At 44.3% G+C, this 20756-nt stretch overlaps 2 protein-coding genes and 1 long non-coding RNA gene across 3 annotated transcripts; 1 reads left to right on the forward strand and 2 right to left on the reverse strand.

The window, feature by feature from the left end:
- Positions 1–5835: 5835 nt before the first annotated feature.
- Positions 5836–9696, forward strand: LOC104014947 (uncharacterized). The gene is made up of 2 exons (XM_009467631.2): positions 5836–5873; positions 7682–9696. The coding sequence occupies exon 2, from the start codon at positions 7703–7705 to the stop codon at positions 8789–8791; it is 1089 nt and encodes a 362-aa protein (XP_009465906.2). The 5' UTR covers positions 5836–5873; positions 7682–7702; the 3' UTR covers positions 8792–9696.
- A 1444-nt stretch (positions 9697–11140) lies between these two features.
- Positions 11141–12588, reverse strand: LOC148053896 (uncharacterized). Its single transcript, XR_015707876.1, has 2 exons — positions 12529–12588; positions 11141–11576 (listed from the first exon to the last, which is right to left on the reverse strand). It is a non-coding gene; the product is annotated as an uncharacterized LOC148053896 (long non-coding RNA).
- A 3222-nt stretch (positions 12589–15810) lies between these two features.
- On the reverse strand, positions 15811–16365 carry LOC104014945 (uncharacterized). Its single transcript, XM_009467630.1, has one exon. It carries the CDS (start codon positions 16363–16365, stop codon positions 15811–15813), a length of 555 nt encoding a protein of 184 aa, XP_009465905.1.
- Positions 16366–20756: the final 4391 nt, after the last annotated feature.

Consider the following 20756-nt stretch of genomic DNA (forward strand, 5'->3'; position numbering starts at 1 on the left):
TGCTTCTGGACATTGAGAACACACACTGAAACGGTAGCTGGGCTGCACGTTGTGTTCTTCACAGGAGAGTGCATCTGTTCAGGCGATGCTGCAGGGCAGTAAGGTGCGTGCAGGGAGCGGAGGGCGGAGGATAAAGGCAATACAACAGAATAAGCAGAGATCGCACTTCTATTGTATCAGACTTGTAATTAGAAAGCAGCATACAGGCTGTAGATAATAAAACTTAACATATTATTAGCCCAGCAAGCAGTAAATTTGCAGTCTTGCTATTTCAATGATTTAACAGCACTGAAGGCAAAATACTAACCCCATCATGCATTAGAATGAAATGCTCCTCACTTTGACTCCTTCTTGCTTCATTTTAAGAGTGTTTTATTATTTAATGAACTCTTGCTGTTCTGCAATTAGTAGCCCCACACACCTCTTTGTTCTGGTTGCTACCAGCCTCAGCAGAGGTTAGTCTCTGTAGAAAATCTGACTACATCATCATAATAGCCCTGGTGACTTTTAAAATACTTAAGATGAGCTGTGGAGTTGCAACACAACTTTCTCTCTCCCCAGCGCCCATATCCATTAGCTACACCATCCATTAGCTGGGCTTCCAGTGCAAGAGAAACCTGGGCACTGAGGTATGAACTCAAAGCTTGATTGCAGCCACAGCTGTCCCCTCTGCAGCAGCAACAGACGTTATTTCAAAGGCACGAAGCCCCCAGCAGCACAACTCCAGGGACTGCCAGCACCTCTGCTCTGAATGGGGAAGCAGCGTGTGGTCGCCAAGGCACCCACCTGCAGAAGATGAAGCTGTGAAATATATCTAGTAGAGCCTCAATCACACCAGCAGCGAGAACGTGAAGTTACCATGGCATGCCCCAGATTTTCTTCCTCTGCCATCATTTTCCATATGCAGGAGCTACTTTGGCTTGGGAGGCCATTGACTCGGCTTCTGCTTTTGCTGTTGTTCCAGGTGTGGCACAGAAATGAGAGCCTGTGGTGCCTTGGGTGGTGGTGGGCATTTCTTGGTTTCTGGTTTTGGTGTGAAAAGCTCCTCAGGTTTCTTTTCTTTTTGGCTGTTGCTGTGTCTGGCTCTGCCACTGCTGGGTGACTGGTGCTGGCTCCAGCATGGCTTTGCTTACTGCAGGTGGCAAAGGGGCTGCTTGCTTGCACTGCTGCTGGTTTAGCTGGGAGGACATCCTTCTTGCAAGCCAGGGACTGAGAAAAACACTATAGGAAAAAAGAAAATCCAATGTTTTTGAGGAAATAAAAAATTGCTTCAGCTCCTGAAATTTAATCTCAATTAATTCCATTTGCAAACGGAAGAGTCTGAAATTGCCATCACCAAACTCTAATCCAACAGTACAGTAAGTCATATTATGGCAAGTCTAATTAACAGTATTTAATAGATTCATCGGAATCAAACTTACCCAACCCACCAGCAAAGCAATGAATCCATGCAAAGACAGTGTAACAGACTTGGGAATGAGAGAGGTCCTTATATACCCCAGGAGCCCTACCTACCAGAAAGGCCTGTGCTGTACATGATGTACTTTTTTTCACAGCTCCAGAACACCCCAAATTGCAGAAACAGGTATTTTTTCCTGACCTTTGGGAGAGAAAACTCCCCACTCCTAGGCATTTTCTATTTTAGCAGCAGAAGGCTGTTGTGTTGGCCACACCTGAAGCATGAAAGCTTGTTCTTATTCGGATGTTTTCCAAATGCTCTGTTCTAAAGCCCCATGGCTTCAGTCCTGCCACAAACAACAACAAAAATTTGCAGGCAGCAAATTCACACAGAAATTCAAAATGTGGGGCCTGAACCGCAGGGACATTCAAAGTCTTTTCTGACTTCTTTAGAAACATAAAGCAACCTTAATCCAAATGCATGCAGTGCCCCGAGAACCTCCCTGTTGCACCAGGCACCTGCCTGACCACCATGGAGCTGATACTCCAGCAAGCTGGTATTTTGTCCCCTTCCAAGAGGGCAGGGAAGCCTGAAAGGTGGCACTGTACCCCAGCTCCCTGTTCTCCAGCAGCAGGCAAAGATGAGCACAAAGCTAGAGTGACCCCCAGGCTGCTCTACTTTACAATTGCACATCCTGGTGTAAGGGCGAGAAAAGGCTGATGACAAGCTAAACTCAGTTCTAAACAAGTTCGTTCCTGAGCTCGAGGTGCATGAATGAAGCAATTAAGAATTAGGCTCTTTGATGTGATGGCTGACTGGAAAGTGTTCCTGTTGTGCCCAATGGGTTTTCAATGAGGCAATCTGTTGCACTCGAGAACAGTGAGTCTGCAGAAGCAGTTAGGAATAAATTTAGGCAGGGAATTAGGAGAAGATTATCAAGAAGCAGTGCAGGGAGACTCTGGAATAGGCTGCAAAATCAGAAAACTGGAATCAAAATATGGAACAAGCTTTAAGATGGAGGTTGGTGAATTTATGGAAGAAGTTTTATAACTATGAATGCAGAGTCACAGACTTAACTCGGTGATTCAGCCATGTGCATCTCTTGAGAGTTGTTAAACTAATCCACTAATATAGGTTTAATAGGAAACCCTTTGGTTCCTGGGAAGCTCAGGTGCTGCACTGTGGCAAAAACGAAGAGGAATCACTCATGAAATAATAGGCAGAAAAAGAAAAAATGAAGCATGGATACTTCATAGACAGTACTTGGATACTACAGCATTTGGTTATCCCTGTGGGTGACGAACTTCTTGTCTTCTCTCACATGATTTGACACTCAGTCTCCAGCAGTATGAGAGCAGGTGCTTTAGTGACTGGACTCACAGACAGACAGACCGATACTAGGAAATTCAGTAACAGGTAATTAAGGCTTTTGTCTCGTGAGATGAGTTAATCAAGATGTCCACCCTAAAATGATGACAGCCACAATAATAAAGAACAAGATGGGGTGTTAACAAAACAGGGTCTAATTAAGCCATAAGGGCGAGCCACGTCTTGGGAGATCCAGTTCAGCAACTTCTGAATCACACCAAGACATGAAATCCAGGAGTGCAATAGTTTCCTCAGACCATTTTCTCTGTGCACAAAGGTTCAAAGTACTGGACGGAGAAAAATCCAAGAGCATGCATGCAGACATGAGGCGAGGGTCAGAGCAAGCATTTCACATCCTGAGCTGAGGTTGCCTGCAGTGGTCTTCACCTCTAAAAAAGCTGATCCTTCTTTTCAGACTGAAGCAATACAGCTTTAGGACCCTTAGAGATATTGAGACACTCATCTCAATGATAAACCAGATAAAGTTGACAGCTACAGACCTCCATTTGGAGCTGCTACCATAACTGCTGCATACCTCCCAGGGCATCTTAGACTTTTGGGGACTGATGGACTGAGAGCAGCACAGCACCTACCCAAACTGTATGGGAGCTGGAGTAGCATTTTCTGTCTAGGAAGGATGGGCTTGGGCCAGTATTTTTCTCACTTGTGGTGTTACGTTCCCTGGAATTCCTGGCACAACTTCAGTATCGACTGGGAGCTGAGCCGGGCTCCACCAGGTGAGAGCTGAGGAGCTGCTTAGCTCCACGTTCACTGTAAAGCCACCTTACTCAATGCACGTTTCTCCCGTAGTTGCCCAAATGTTTGAGCAAGGCAGGTTTCACTGCATATGGCATTTGCCTCTAAAAATAGTCTTTGTGCAATTCACATGGAAGGGGAAAGCAATTACACCTCTACTGTGGGAAAAACATTCACTCCCTTTCCATGGGCTGACTTCAGAGCCTCTTCAATGATAATTACCCTAATTTTTCTGCTGAGGTTGCTGACGTGGAGGTGAAGTGACCTCCCCGAGCCTCTCCAGACCTGGATCCAAACCAGTGTTTAAGGTCAGAACAGCCCCACCTTCTGATTTCCAGACAGGATTCAGGTCGTCTCACTTCCAGCTATGGAAAGTGATTTTCTTTAATCACTCGATGTTGCAAGTTGAGGCTGGATATTTTACACCTAAATATTCCAGAAACCTCACTGCTTGCTTAAATACAAGCAATGTCTCAACACAGAGCCATGGCTTTACAGCCTGTAACAGTCTTTGCCTCAACAGTGCTCCGCAAGTGCTACGTGCCCTGTTTCTCTCAGGTGCCCTAATTTATGGACATAACAAAGGTTACTGAAGCTCTGACCTGAAGATGCATATTCACTGGTGAATGTTGCACAAATATTCAAATGCAATGTTTGATCTAATGAAATGCACTGTCTCATTTCAAACCCAGCAGCTCTGTCCTCCTAAGGCCAACAAGTGCAATGATAAAAACCACTTTTTTATGAGTCTGAGCTTATTCCCTCTATCTTCCTGCTTTGAAGGGCTATATTCCAGGAGCATATCTCAGCAGAAGGGCTATTTTGGTAACCACGAAGCATGATGCTACCTAGAAAGTGGACAGGCAGGTTCTCCACTGCTGGAAAGTGTCCTAGTTCCTGCCTTCAGCAGAGCTGCGACTGCAATTTGTACCAGCAGAGCAGCAGGTAAGGCCTGATTCAGGGTTAGGTCTTGGGTTGGGATGTTCCCCTCGCTAGCAAAGGCTGGCAACTCAAACTAAGCAGCTTCCAGAGCCAGCCAGGCAGGCAGCAAGGCAGGGCCCCACCTGCCATGAGGTAAGAAAGGAAGTTGCTCAGATGAAGTCACGCTATAGGAGAAGAAAATGTTGCCTAAAATTCAGGTGTTCTGTCCTTCAGTTGCCAAATGATTATTCACAGAGGAAGTTACACCACAGCTAGAAACAGCTTCTTACATTTGCAGCCCAGGAATCCCAACCGGTGATGGGTACCAGCTCAGCCTGTTGCAACGATTGCATCCGGAGTGCGTGCTCTGATAAGAGCTCTGGTAAAATGGTGGAGACAGGACAAAGATAGTCTCAAGACAACCAAATATGATGAAATTCACCTCTGTGTGGGACGTGTCATCTCCGCTGCTGAAAATAATCCTACCATCAGAAATGAGGACTCTTTGACTTGTATCCTGATAGTTCCCTGAGATTTTGAGGATAATAATCAGTGAGCTATTTTCACTCAATAAACTTTTACATGGAATAATGCTTAGGAAATAAACTGTATATGCTACAAGCTCCCTTTATTTCACATGTAGATTGGAAAATCTTTTCAAATGCCATTGTGGCACCTAAATGAGATCAGCATCCAAATTCCATTTGGATGTGATAAATCTTGTATACTATTAAAAAATCCCTTTACTTTTCACATGATACGTGGAGATAAACTCACTTCCCTCTTCTGTCACATTTAGATGGGTGGGAGCTGCATCTTCTGTACCATGGCAAAGAACCTGCATTCAAAATTATCTGTTCTGAAATGAAAGAAGAATGAAATCTATGAAGATCTTCATGGGAAAAAAAATATAATCCATCTGTCATGAGTTTATAGAATCACAAGAAAGTCACTTTAGAGAATTCATTGATGAAAAGCAGGTGAGAGAATTACAGATTAGCCCCCCTATCTAAAACTACAAATACATCCTAGGAAGCGGGGCATTAGCTGACTTGAACTGACTCAGTTGCATGGGTTGAAGTGGAACCGTGCTGGCTGACACCACACCAAGACCCCTGATGTCGATGGGGTCTGCAAGGAATGTATTAACCTGAGGCTATGACCTTTATTCACACAGAAAGTTTTTTGTTAAATCAGATTAGTGAGAAAGGGGATTAAAACACATTCTGCACCAAAAGCCTCTCTTCACAATGCCTACGTGTAAAACAAGTCTGTGGAGGAAATGTACAACGGCAGTTGTGAAAGAATGAGCTCATTACCTAGGAGGACTCATTCCCAGAAGGCAGGGCTTTGAAACCATATAAAAGTTCTCAAATCTCTGTGCTCCACCATCCACTCGACTTCGTGCTTCTCCCTGTTGACTGGCTGGGTAAGTCAGAGAATACCAATATTTTTTTGTGATGTCTATAATTTTACTGCTTGGCTTCATGCAGGCAGACTCGTTAAAGAAGTGTTTTATTTGGTACCTTTCACTATGCAAAAGATTCCTGCAAAGAAGAGAAACTGTGGGCATTGGGGTAGGACAAGCAGTCTTGGAATGACTCTGCAAGGCAAATTCAGATTGTGTGTAAATCTGAGGACAGTTAAGTGCTAAATTAGACCCTTTCTGAAGAAGAGATGAGATAAAATTATGTTGGTTTAAGTATAACTGATGCTGCCTTCAGGGAAGGAGGTCTAAATGGCCTCCTAAAGTTCCTTCCAAATCTATTTTCTGTGGTTCTGCTATTTATAACAAGAATATTTTTAAAACTTAATTTCATTTAAGAACTATTTTGTAAAAGATAGATTTGGGAGTATAAGGGGCTGTAGGGAGCAGAAGGGTGAAAGTATTCCTAGTGTGCTGTCTCATTCATGCTAACCATGTCAAGAGCAATATATTAATTTGGCTTAAGATCCTATCAGGTCCTTATAGAGAAAATAGCAAGGGACAAGTGATATTGATCTGGAGGATCCAGGAGGATGTAGAAGAGAGGAATGAATTTGCTTTGAAGATGTGCTGACAGGAGTAGGCAACATGGGGAAGGGAGAACAAACTTGCACACTCTCAATGATCTGTGTTGGCTCTAGTCCTGGGTTGAGGGGACTTTAAATGCCCCTTCCAACCAGCACTGCTGTGATTATAAACTTTTATTTATGCCCTTAGATTGTCTTTAGAAAAACAGCAACGCAGGCTTCACCAGACACAGCACGAGTCCAGCTGAGCCTGGTGCCTGCCTTCAGCAGCCCACAACACAGAGGCAGTTTCATAACTTGTTAGGAAAACTCATTTGGCCTGTTGCACATTACTGGCCTTGGGAGAAGAAATCCCTCCTGATTATTCTGATTCATGCAAGCTACATGTATTATTAGTGGCCATGATAATCCAGAAACATAGGGACACATTACCACTGCTAATTCTTTCCATGACTGTTGGAAGGACTCTGCCACAGGTAACCTTAATCCATTGCATCACCAAGGAAGTCAGAGTGAAACCAGAGCAAGAGGAGGAGCTGGCCTGTTGTCACTGTAAAGACTCTTAATGCTACAGAAAGATATCAGCTTACTGGTGAGGTCCACCTTGAGGCCTTAGCACCTCAGGTTTCTAATTCCAAGTAAAATCTGGAACCTGTTTCAATCAAATGAAGTATTTCAGTTTTGTCAACATAAAATATCCTGTTGGGCCCAGATTTATATTTTTCTACTTTTTGATATGTCAATTTTTTTTAAATGTTTGTCTTCAGCATTCATTATTTTTTATTATTATTTTGACTTTCTGAAACTCCTGTCAAACTAGCAGATCTGTTATATGCCAGCTCCTCTCATCAATTCCCCCGGACAGAAAGGAAGGGGAGTTAACACATTGGGAAGAGCTAAGCAACAGGAGGAAGAGCTCTGAAGTGTAAATCAGCTTCAAGTTCAAAGGAGTGGCTCTACCTCAGTTAGACCTGACGGGGCTGTCCCACATTGCAGAACACAAAGGACGAACAAGATAAGACAGAGTCAGAACAGGAGCTGAAAGACAGGATAAAAAAGAAACAGCAAATCATAATTCTTTCTGAGCCAACCTGCTTTGGGAAACCAAGGGCAAACTAAGAGAAATTTACTCTTGCAGCTGATTCGTGCTTCTTGTAATCGTTTCACCCTTATCCCAGTGGAGTTCATTTAGCAGACACAATAACACTCTGACATTTCTTTCAGATAATCTTGTTTCCTGCAAAGATGTCTTTGAATCAAATGCAAATCAAGCAGGAAATCACCCTCCCACCTGGCCTGAGCAAAACGATTTCAAAGCAAAGCCAAGAGCCTGTGCCATGCACTGAGCCGGTCCCATGTCCACAGCAGCAACCTGAAGTCCAAGTCCCAACACCTTGCCCTGAACCAGTCCCAGTAGTAGTGGTACCATGCCCAGAAAAAACAGTGCCATTGCCAACACCGGTGGTGGAGCCAGGCAAAGGAGAAACACCAGTCGTCGTAATACCCGAGTGTCCACCCCAGGAGCAGCAGCAGCAACAGCAATGCAAGCTACCACCAACTTTCCCACCTGTATCATGCCCTGAGCCTGTTCCATGCCCCGAAGAGAAAACAGCGTGCAAAGAGCTGCCTGTGCCAGCCCCTGTTTCCTGCTCTGAACCAACTCCATGTGTGCTGGAGAAGCAGGAGTGCAAGGAGATCCCTGTTCCAGTTCCTGTTACCTGCTCGGAGCCTGCAGTGTGTCCCCAAGAGAAGCAGCAATGCAAGGAGATCCCTGTGCCAATCCCTGTCCCATGCCCTGAACCTTCACCATGTCCCCAGGAGAAGCAGGAGTGCAAGGAGATCCCTGTGCCCGCCCCGTGCCCTCCAGAGAAGCAGGAGTGCAAGGAGACCCCTGTGCCAATCCCTGTTCCGTGCTCTGAACCCACACCATGTGCCCAAGAAAAGCAGCAGTGCAAGGAGATCCCTGTTCCATGCCCTGAACCCACACCATGTGCCCAAGAAAAGCAGCAGTGCAAGGAGATCCCTGTGCCAATCCCTGTTCCATGCCCTGAACCTGCACCGTGTCCTCAGGAGAAGCAAGAATGCAAGGAGATCCCTGTGCCAATCCCTGTCCCATGCCCTGAACCTTCACCATGTCCTCAGGAGAAGCAGGAGTGCAAGGAGATCCCTGTGCCCACCCCATGCCCTCCAGAGAAGCAGGAATGCAAGGAGATCCCCGTGCCAATTCCTGCTCCTTGCCCTGAGCCAGGGAAGTGCTCCCCTCCAGAGAAGTGTCCTCCCATCGAGCAGCAGCAGGTGAAGCAGCCCAACCAGTGGCCACCCATGCAGAAGTAACTTGCAGCTGTCAAGGGAAGCCCTGAAGAGAGAAGATTGCAAACTCAGACCTCCTCTCCCCATGTCTCACAGCCAGAGGTCATTGTCCAACACCCTTTTATTCACTGCAGAATTTCTGTTCAGAAGCACAGCTTCCAACTCCCCTCCCAGCTAACGCTAGCATTATCCTATGCTAACAGCCGCACGCTAACTGACACGTCGGGACTGTCAATAGATAATAAGGCTTCAAGCAGTGTTGTAGGCATGTGCATTCAGCTTTCCAGCAGCCTGAATTTCTGCCCTCTCCCAATCATCCCATTGGCTCTTAAAGGCCCAGAGAGAGACCAAAGAGCATGATAGCATGCACAAGTCGGGGTTCATTAAGCCAAATATTCAAACTTAACCCAAATGCAGTTAGGAACCTAGAGCTCATCGTCCAGACCCGCATGCTGCCTCCTGGTTTTCATGCCTTCCTCCCCAGCTCCCTGTCCGTGAATGCCACCTCCCACCTTGCGTTTAGGGGTTTTGCCTATTAATAAGAGGATTTGAGGTTTGTGCAGAACCTGCTGCTAAGGGGTTCTGGCCAATGGCAACAAGACTTTCTGAATCATGAATCCATAGTGCTGAATATTTTATGCAATTAAAAAAATCCATTGGGCTAGAGGAAATAGAAAGATTTTTTACAAAAGAGCCATCACCTCTTAATTATCTGCTTAGCTGAATTGGTAGCAATCAGCGCTTTCTGCAGAGAGCTCACCTTGGATTTTCTAGGATGTGTAAAAGAACAGCTCAAGATGAGATTATGGAAAATATATAGATAATCATATCCAATCCAGACATGTTCTGAAATAGATTAACCTCACGCATGGCTTCCATCTGTTAGACAAGATAAAGGAGGAAGCATACACACTGCTGTCTCAATTACACCCTGCAACATGTTTCACCACACAGTGTTGTTGCATATGTATTTGGTACTTATCTCTAATTATTTTAGGCTGATCTTGTATCCGGGATTGATTTCACTGTGAAAATCAACAATAAAAATGACTTTGAGTACCAAGTTGTGGAGGTTTTTAATAGCTTCTGCTTAAAAAGATGAAAAGGAGCCTCAGCTTGCAACAGTCAGTCATTTTTTAGGTTCAAAGCTGGGTGAATCTGGACTCAGAAACTTGGGTGGTCACAGGGGACCCTGGGTCTGCTGCTCCTCTCCAGGTGCTCAGGTTAGAGAACCTGCAAGAGTCCTTGCACTGTGTCAGCCCACGGGCTGGCCGGTAGCACTGAAACACTAATTGCACTGAAACACCTCTCAGCAAGATACCCCGTTCCAGAGCATGGCACCTGGCATCGGCTCACACCGAGTTGTCCCCATGATCAATCTGCCCAATTTAAACATATTTACAGCCACTCCGCAACCTTCAGCAGACATAAGGCATGGGCATGTCTCCGAGACAGCTTGCAAGTACAAGCAAACAAGTTTTTCCCACACTTCAGATGAGCCAGGAGCGATGTAATCTCACTAGTTTGGCCCTGTACCTGTTAGATGGGTGTTAGATACATCCAGCCTCCTCATCTGATCACTGAATTGCACCGAGACACGCAGCTGCTGGTTTGCAGAGCAAGCTTATGTCTGTCTGCCAGACACCAATATCATATCACTCAACAGTTTCTGTCTTTGCAATTTTCCTCCTCTACTCTGCCATGCAGCTGACTGGAAATCAATTAGCCAAGCCAGTATGTCCTGCTGAGGAACCAAAACATTCCAAATCCTCTCTCCGATTCTCTTAAAATGGAAACTATTGGTTCTGAGCAAGAAAAGCTTCCTTTCAGAGTTAAAAACTTGCAAAGACTATTTTCCTCTCAGCAGTTAGAGTATAATTGAGACTCTAAAACCATGATTAATTCTTTTGATAGACCCACAAGAATATTACATCTTGCGGAAAACTGAGTTTCCCCAGTTTGCTGCAGCTCAGGATGAAAACAACTTGCAAGATTGCCCTGAGATGGAAGCACATTGATCCTGAGCCAGTTTTGACACCCAGGCAGCCGCTCTGCTCCAAAGGACCCTGAATTTAAGCGGTCTTTCTAGAAATTGTGATCATTTTGCATCCTGTTTGCTTTAGGCATTTCACATTTCTGGTCTGCTTGGTCATCATATTAGTAGCTGTAGGCTTCTGCACCTAATCTGAAATAAAAAAATATGGTCAAATAATCCCTTGGGAAATCCAGAAGGCAAATGTACATGGGTCCCTGTGTCTGTGTGCCTTATATACAAGTGTATGTTTAAGGATAATTATTTGGCTAATAAAAGGAAAGCAAAAGAGCATGAACGACGCTAGTAAAGTGAAAAAAAAATAATCAGGAAGCAAGTAATGAAGTTACTTATAATTTTATTGTAGCATGTCCCGAATTAAAGATCAGAAGAAAGTGGCCCTGCAATGTTGTTCGTTTGTTTTATAGTAGAGGATGAATAAATCCGAGTTAATGAATTGCATCTCTTTATAATGTAATTTTTGCTTGCAAACAAAGGAAGCATGCTGCAAATGTCGAGCTGCTCTGGTAGAGCCAGCAGACAGAAGGAGAGCTTGGAAATAAGCATTTGCATCTTCCATGGCCCTTTGTGGCCATTGCTGCTAGGGCTACTTCTGCTTTGAGCATTGCTGCTGCTGCGGGATGCTCTTCACAGGACACTTGGCTTGCCCTTTTGGGGGCTGGCATTGCTCCACACACTTTGGAGGGCACTTTTCCTGGCATTTCGAAGGTATTTGCTGCTGCTGTTTCTGCTGATGGGAAGACATCTTTGCTAAGCCTGGAAGAAAACCAAGGTACCATTTCAGTTATTTTAAGCCCTACACACTTCTCCTTTCTGGATATTACAGTTTCAGTCAGTTCTTCAGCTTTAACATCAAAGCAACAGTGAAGAGCCTTTAAAAGTTAATCCTACCAGCAAAAAACACACAAAAAAAACCCCCTTGGAAATCCCTGAGGATGCTGCTGTTCAGACCAAATTTGTGTTGGTGACTCCAGTTTGCTGTAGCTGCCCCATATTGCTTTTCTGGGTTCCTGTCACAGTTAGCCTCTATGGAGATCAGCCTCTCTGCCGAGACCTTCATAAAGCATGCTTAGTTCAAGGAGAACCCCAGAGCAATATTTAAAACCAGTCAAAGAGAAGCAGAAAGCTAGTGACATTTCAGTACTGCAAATGGTTTTGAAAGAGAAAAAATCATTTTATAACAATCCCTTCTGGCAACAGCCGCATCTCTGCTTAGTTCATTGACAGCCTCAGAGCAGGAGCCATGTCTCTGGCCATTAAATGCAGGTGGACTGTCCTCCTGCTCAGTAACGATATGATTTTGTACAAAGAATGGAACTCAGAGCTCTGGAGATCCAGAGGACCGCAGTGATCAGCCCATAGCTGCTCAGTGGATGCAAAACAAGCTGCTGGTGGATACCATCCTTTGGTAGCTGACACTCAATGGTTATCTACAAGGATTCTTATCAGTTGGGAAAAAATTATTAAGGCTGACAAGGGTTTGCTGGTCCAAAGAATCAGCAAGGCACTGTCTGGAGCCTCAGAAAGTCTCAAAATAACATAATATGGCTTTTACCTGTATAGATGTGAAATTGCCAGGCAGACAAGCTGAAACTGTTACTAGAAAAACAAAGGAGAAAAAACAAAAAAAAACCCCCAAACCTGTCTCCCAAGACTAGAGCACCAGAAACCCCCACCTATAGAACTAAATGAGCACAGAAGGACTCACCTGGTGTCTCCTGCTGTTAAAGGAAGGGAAGAAGAAGCCACTGAGGTTAATGAGCTTCCTAAATGGGAGGCTTTTATACGCTTTCAGAAGTCAGAGCTGATGACAACAGATTAACTTGATGACCAGAATCTTTCACAACCAGAACCTCCTCCACTGACACCTGGACTTCAGTCAAGGTCTGTGAGAGATGCCTCCTCTTTCAGGTGCGGAGGATTTGTTGTTTTTAATGCAAGGCACACCCAATCTGGTAATAACTGGCTAATTTATTAATAATTCATCTTGTCCTGACCCTAGGCAAAGATCCCACAACTAAACTCAGATTTGAGAGATGGCTCAGATCCTCTCCAGAGTTAGCAGAACATGCTTGCATGAAGTTTAGGTGTTTCTTGATAGTTTTGTCTTTGATCACCAGGATAGATCTCCAGCTGGCATAAACCCAAGGTAGGGTGGGGGAGGTCTGTGTGCTGCATCGCAGCTCCTGGGAACAGCAGCAGGTCTGTGTTTGGCAGTCTGTGTTTTGGGGGTTGGTTTTGGTTTGTTTGTTGGGTTTTTTTCCCCCCTGTCTTTCTCTATTTTCCTTCCTCAAAAGGGAAATGAAATATTTTATATTGCCAAGAAATTAGAAAGCTTTTCCCTTATTTTTTCTTGCACTTTCACGTAGCTTTTCACTGAAGCAACTAAAACTTCTTTTTCACAAACACTGGGTTTGGCTTCCTGAAGTTGTGGCAGAATTTCTTTTTTCTGGGGATGGATCCATGTTTCAGAAAAATGTTGATCCCCTTGAAATTTTTCCAAGGAAGGAACAGAGGAAATGTTTCAACTGAAACATTTAGCTCTAATGGAAAAGGTAGTTTAAGCCTCCCTTGAGTATTCCTCAATGCTATGCCCTGTGGGGTCATATTCAGCGCTATGAATTACAGTCCAGTCTCCATTAGAGATGTGTGATACACGGAGAGATGGACATGGCTTCCACTGGGTGTAGGAGAGCAGAAGGTGCTAATGGAAAAAACATCATCCCGTATCTTAACATCCCTCACTCATGCCTGATTTACCAGGGGTCTTAATGACCCCAAGGCTGACATGGACCAAAGGTCACTAATTTGTTGTAAATGTGCAGGAGAATCTTAGCAATGCTCCGAACTGACCACAGGTGCATAGGGGAGCAGTGTGTCAGGGCTTCTGCAACACATTTTCCTACAGGCACGGGAAGCGCGATGAGCACAAACCAGCAGGTTTCTTCTGCCACTTCCTCTGGAGCTTTCAGAGCTGTGTGCTCCCATCTATGATTACTGCACCTGGTGCAATGCTCGCAGCAGAGAGGGAGGGAAGAAAAACTTGTACATGACTAACATAGCTGATAGAGCTGGATGAAGATGCTTGGAAATCAGTCAGAGGTGACTAACCTATGGGATGGATCTCATTAGTAGCTGCATATGACTTCCTGACTAAGGCTTTTTCCATGCCTGAAAGTGGGTGGTGATGCTACACATGTTGCAGCAGCAAGCAGTTATTAGCAAGGCAGAGTTCATTGCCGAACCCCCAAAGGTTTATATTCAACAGTAGGAATTACAGGTGCATGTTCCTAGTCTCCCTCTCCGTTTTCGTGCTGTTGAATATCTGGTCCACCTACCCCTGCTTTGTCCATCTGAATTGAAAGGTGTGTTCAGGTGCAGAATTCTTTTGCCTTACTGGGACATGTTTTGCCTATCATTTTTTGTTTATCTGTTTGATGGTGTCACCTTTTGGTGTTGACAGAAATAAACCAAAAAGGAATCTATGTCAAACTCTCTACACCTGCACACAAGGTTTCATTAAAAGCTGATTTGGTAATAGTGTTTACACACACCTAAATATAACTCTTTTCTTTTCTAGATTAGATGCTCTCCACCCTTGCCATAATGATATGGTAGGTGGCTAGCAATTCTCTACATCCCAGACATGGAAATTGCGTGGCCATCACAGAGATGGAGGTAAGCAAGTCACATGCACAGTAGGGAAGACAATGGGAACATTATCTCTGAAACTCAGCATTTAAACAGGTATAACATCCCTCCATCCATCCCTCCTTCAGTTTCAAAATTAGGACTCCAAATAAAGAAGATGCATTTATAAATGAATTAAAATATTATTGTACCTGCCAGACGTTAATGAACCCAAAATGCCAACCACTCTAACAGTCAGGGATGTGACTTCTTCTCGTTGGAGATGGGGAACAGACAGATAACAAGCGTGAGACCTGCCCAAAGCCACACAAAGTATCTGCAGCAACCCTGGGAACAAAACTGCAATCTTGCAGGGCTCGGACCTGTTCTTGAACCACAAAAAGATACATCTCCTGAAGCCAAATCCCCTACTTTCTATATTTAGTCAGTGTGGATCATGGAAAGAATTAATCAAAAATAGCATTTTTGTCTCCATCAGGATGTTTTTAAGAAATAATTAAAATCCCAGCAAGAACATTTTGATTCCTTCTTTCTTGGATTTGGGGCTTTCTTCCACTTAAATTTACCTTTTAACAGTTTCTAAGGTTTGCCTCCAAAATCCAGAGGTATAAAGATCGAAATTCTATCATTAATAAAGGTGAAAATTAAATTTCTATCATTGTTTTCACATAGGACAACACTAATTTTTTCTGTATCTGTCAGAAAGGTATTGATCGGATGATGTTTTGTTGATAGCATTAGAAGACATTGCTCCACGTTATGATGCATGCGCTCTCTGTTTACAGCACTGCATTGCAGGCACAAATCCTCCACAACCATAACAGCTTTTAGAAGCAAAACTAAACGAAGATGTTCTTGGGTCCAAAGACATGGGAATGGGGAGATGAAAGAAAGACAAAAGACACATTATGCCATTGATGGTCAATTTTTATTGCTGCACATAGACATTAAAAGACAAGAGGACATACATTAAAAGACAAGATGAGAATTAAAGAATGGGAGGGGAGGCATCTTCCAACATCAACTGCTTAGAGCACAGCCATTGCTAAATAACTTCCCAAGATGCCCAGCAGTATAATATTGGCCAACTGCAGTTACCAAGAAGAAGGTGCTGAGGTAGCAGTAGCAGGAGTATCATAGGCAGAAGTATCAAAGACACAGGCTGGAAACATTTAGAAAAATATTTTCCAAGACAAAGAGAGCATGGGGTAACCAGGTCGGAAGAGGTCTCGGTATGTTGCAGGTGGGTCTGTAACCTGTTTTTCATTCCGTGGGTGCTCATGAGCTCATGGATATTGCAATGCACCGAAGCATCAGGGCTGCTCATGCATTAAGGTGATCAGCATGGGCGAGAGCAGACCGTGCCGCATGGCTCCAGGCACACCGTCTCGCACGAATCAACGCACTTGGTGGCGCACACCTCCACGCATGGGGTTTGGCAGGGCTCCACGCACTTGGTGCAGCACTGGGTGACGCAGGGCTCCACGCACTGGGTGCTGCAGTGGGTTGGGCACTGAGTGGCACATGGCTTTATGCAGACGTCGATGCACTCAGGGGGACAGGGCTCCACGCACTGGGTGCTGCAGGGCTCCACACACTGGGTGCTGCAGGACGTGGTGCACTGGGTGGCACAAGGCTCCACGCACTGGGTGGTGCAGGACGTGGTGCACTGGGCGGCACAAGGCTCCACGCACTGGGTGGTGCAGGACGTGGTGCACTGGGTGGCACAGGGTGTTGAGCAGACCTCCACACACGGCGTGGAGCATGGCTTCACGCAGACGTTGCTGCAGGGCTCCACGCACACTGTCTTGCAGGGCTCCACACACTTGGTGCATTTCTGCACACAAATGGGAGGGGGCAGACAGGGCTGCTTGCACTGCTCGTAGCAAGACATCCTTCTGAGGTGCTGGTGAAGCTAAAGGCAAAGGTAAAGAGAGAAACAGAAAATCAGGACACTCGTCCTTTCTTCTTGAGCCACAATTCACAACCTGAGCTCTGGAAACATATATAGCAGTTAGCTGTTGGACTGAGAAAAGGACTGTTAGGAAAAAACACGTGTTAATGATTTCTGGATTCAGACATACGCAACTAACACTGCCAGATTATTCCTTCCTTTCTTGGGAGCCTGCAAGCATCACTGTTAGGAAGACTGGAGTCATAAACCCTGAATTTTATAGAATTACCTACAGTTAAACTTTGTAGAAGCCATCATAACATGAAAATAATTCATTTTGTTTTTTTCTTAATTAAATCAGCAGACGTTCCAGGCCCCATCGTTTGCTTATCACTTCTTCAGTTCCTCACGCACACCACAGAGCACATCCCCCTTTGTGTAGACATTGAGCTGCTGATGCCCGAGGATAAAGCCCAAAGACCACAAATTCAGACACTATCCTAAATCCTCCAGCTGTATATCATGGTACATCATTGGACTTGTATCAAAATTAATGGGCTCATCCTTTCATAAAAGAACGGTTGGCTCAGAGGCTGCAGCTCCTCGTTCCAATTCATTTCCTCATCTTGGCTTCTCCCAGATGTCTCCTGCAGCTTTGCCCTCAGGTATTCTGCAGCTTCCTTCTTCCAGATAATGCTTCTTCCCACCCATCTCTTTTTGAAGTCCCAAGACTTACTCTGCAGCATCTGCTAATTTATTTAATTTCCAGACTTAATGAGGTATGAAAAAGTAATGAAGATAGAATACGAAGGAGGATGACAGTCAGTCACAGTTTCTGAAGAGGTGACAGGGCATTTGCAAGCTGCTTAAGGAACAGCAAACTCTAAATAAGAGTTGAACATCCTCTCCCCCATTCCAGGACAAATCCTGGAACAGCAACATCAGAAGCAAAGCTCTCCTGTGATCAGTAATATATTCTCTTGACCAGAACAACCAAGTAACACAGCCATCACATCATTCCCTGATAAATCCAACAAAGACTTACCAGTTCACCAATGCAGGTGAGTGAGCGAGAAGTCAAATGAACTGGTGTGAGCATCAAAACGCAAACCTTTTTATATGGCTTGCATGGCGTCATCTCCGGAAACAAGGGAGCCCAGGGGTATGGACACCTGACCACTAACTACTTGAACAGGCTCCACCTATACATGCTTTACATATTTGTTTACATCCTAATTTTTTCCAGGAAAAACATATGATCCTGAGCAAATTCTGCTTCCACTTAATATCCAAGTCATTCCAATGGGAATGACACAGTAATGAAAAAAAAAATCGGGTACCAGATTAATTGTTTTTCAAAAAAGATTTAATATGCTTGGATATGTTCATGTCCTTATTTCCTTAAATGTCTGAATGATACCTTAGGGTTTTTTCAATGCAGTAAGAATGGATAGCTATTATTAGGGAAGACGGACAATGGATCTGATTTACTATGTGAAATATCATGTCCTAATTCTCATGGTAAGAAACAGCTAATCCTACAGTGGGCCATCAGCGCTTCCACAAACTGTTGAGGTATCTGTTTCTCTAATACCTTTTTAACCATTAAATGCAGCCAACTCATTCCTCTCCACCTTCATTCATGCTTAGCAGTGCCAATGGGGACACAACTCCAGTTACCTTGAGGACCTCTTCAAGCCATTCAGGGCAAAGTAAAGGGGCACTCATTTTAAAGGTGTTTTTCACCGCCAGAGCAGTGTAAAGGGCTTCAGTTTAAGTGGGATTTAGTCCCAGGACTCTATATTAGCATATTAAAGCCTTTTGCTGATCATGATATCTCACTCAGCTCCACAGCACAGAAAATCTTTATTTCTCTGAGATATTCCAATCACAGAGGTGGAATGTGATCATCAGACTACATTTAGGTGACCAAATTCCCAATGAGATCACTTACACAAATGCTAAGTGAAAAAAAAAAAAAAAGAACCCAAAACCAAAACCCATTCAGCATGAGCAGTGCATCCTGTTTATGCTGGAAAACAGGAGTCCCACTGGAGAATTGCAGGCGTTGGCGCTGGTTCCTTTCTAGTGTTTACATGGGGAAACTGGAATTCCTGTCCTAAACCCATGTGAGCTGATGGATTTGCACTGCACTTATCCTCCCAGCAGCACCTCATGGTTCATTCAGTCTTTCCACTCCTCTTCCTTTGCTGCATAGACTTGGGGCATCATGTGCGGCTTCTCCCTCCGAGACTCATATGCTACGCTGGCGGCTTTTATAGATGATAGGAAGAAACAAGGACTTGTACAGTGGTGTTTGCTTGTGTTAGACATCTGCTTCGGGGTGAGGAGAAACACCCACAACTGCATCAAATAGACCCTGCAGATTATAAAATGAGCAGAGAGCAACTAGCTCAGATTTAGGTGTCTAATATTTTGACAGATTAATTTCTCCCCATCTTCTCCTCCTAGAGCTAACCTCAATGGGTAATGCTGGGCAAGCAGTTGTCCTCCAGTACTTTTAGGTCCCCTTGCAGCAGCAGCCTCCAACACTTATCTTGCTGAGAAATTTCGCATAGTCTGGTTTGTACAGTTCTTCATGCTTTCCTAGGGCTCCAGGCTCACCTCTAAAACCAATGCTAAGGACCGGTCCTACGTCTCCCTTTCTATAGTGGGTTATTGTATATCCTATTGTTACATTTGATTAGCAAGAGATTGTAATGACTTCTGAGAGAAATAGACATTTTAGGAGATATAAATTGATGTGCATTTGTAATATGTGGGAACATCAGAGGGCTGGATTATTAGTCTTAATTGAAAATTATTTGTGGATCTCTATTATATTTATGAGCAATTTGGTCATTTGACTAGTCACATTAACTTCAGTGAGTCAGGACCCCACAGCAACATCTCTTCGTGGCCATCCTGAAAAGAAGTGATTTTCCAAATCTGACACTTCTGGGATCTATTTAATTAAATGGCACATGTTGAGGTCTCTTGCAGAAGCAGAGGCTGGTGTGATGGGTAGCGCTTTGATGAAAAGAGCACGACAGTGCAAATCTGAACCCGGAGAGGTTCCTGGGGCCCAGGAGGAGACAGACTCCCCTGCCCAGAAGTTTTTCTGGTGCTGCAGAAGAGGCGCCCCTTGAGCACTGTATTCTGGTGCTCAGGAGTATATTTCTGAAAAATTCAGTAAAAGATAACATGGTCAACACTTTTGGCTCCCAATAATCCAAGAGAGACTTTGTATTTCATCACCAAGAGCTACCAAAGATGGAGGCACATCAAGGCTGGAGCCATTTTCCTACAGCTATAAAAAATTTGCCTGCAGACAGGAAACACCACATGGTCATGGAGACATGATTGTTAACATAAATACGAAACTTCAGGATGTGCAGATGTCATGATTTTTGACAGAAACATCTCAAACTGAAATTTTTCCCTGTGCAACTGTTTGGATATGCACCATTGTGGGCTGTTCAACTGGATTTTTGCTAGAAAAAAAACCTGTTTCATAAACTGCTGAACACTTTGCTTTAAAAATATGACACCTCTGGATTTCTTTGCATCCCTTGGTTTACCTAAAAGATTCTCCCCGTATTCTCAGCGTGGCAAGGCCTTCCCAGCCCACTCTCCTGTACTTTGTTGCAATTAAATCTTGAAGTCTGGGGCTTCATTACACCTGACTTTCCCCTCTCATCATTCCCTACCACAACGACCCGGGGAAGGTGCGAGGGTGTGATCCAGCACCGAGGGCAGCTTCCAGGTGGGGCTGGACTCCAGGCTGCCGGTCTATCGCTCCAGCTTTGGAAATCATGGCATAGTTGAGATGCCAGGAAGCTAAGTATAGAATGCAATGGGCCTCACATGAAAACAAGTGGCTTGTCTAGTCCATGCCCTAGGGACTGTTTGATCAAGTAATTAGATCATTACTTCTGGGGCTGAGAGGAGCCCAAATACGGCACTATCCGCCTCTTTTCCTGTTTACTCAGGAAGGTGAGTGCTCTGTGAAGAATGATAAGTGAGCATCTGAATGCAATTAAATCTGAAAAAGAGGAACTGGCTGTGGTTATGGGGAAAAAAACTCATCTGTTTTATCTTTTGCCTTCTGACTATTCCCGATATTTGCTTTGATTTCCCAATATTTTAGAATGGGAAACTAGCTTTCCTTAGTTTTTTTTACATTACTGAATAAAACTGTGTCCTGATCGCTGAGAAACACTTTCTTGAGCTCAGAGCACATTGCCTGACAGAGCAAGAACTGTGGGCCTACTACATTTGTTTATGCTGAACAGCAATTTTCTCCCAAACTGTTATAACAGTTTCCTAGATGTAGTATAAACATTCAGGTGTTCAGGGAGGAATGATGTCTGTTTCTCTACCTACGGCAA

This window comes from Nipponia nippon, unplaced genomic scaffold (genome assembly GCF_047370975.1).
Source record: "Nipponia nippon isolate SJK-2023a ecotype South Korea unplaced genomic scaffold, ASM4737097v1 scaffold_36, whole genome shotgun sequence".
In the NCBI taxonomy this organism is placed as follows: Eukaryota; Metazoa; Chordata; class Aves; order Pelecaniformes; family Threskiornithidae; genus Nipponia; species Nipponia nippon.

Excerpts from the sequence above, each read along its gene's own strand:
- LOC104014945 (XM_009467630.1), bottom strand. The coding sequence starts at position 16,365 with ATGTCTTGCTACGAGCAGTGCAAGCAGCCCTGTCTGCCCCCTCCCATT.
- LOC104014947 (XM_009467631.2), top strand. The coding sequence starts at position 7,703 with ATGTCTTTGAATCAAATGCAAATCAAGCAGGAAATCACCCTCCCACCT.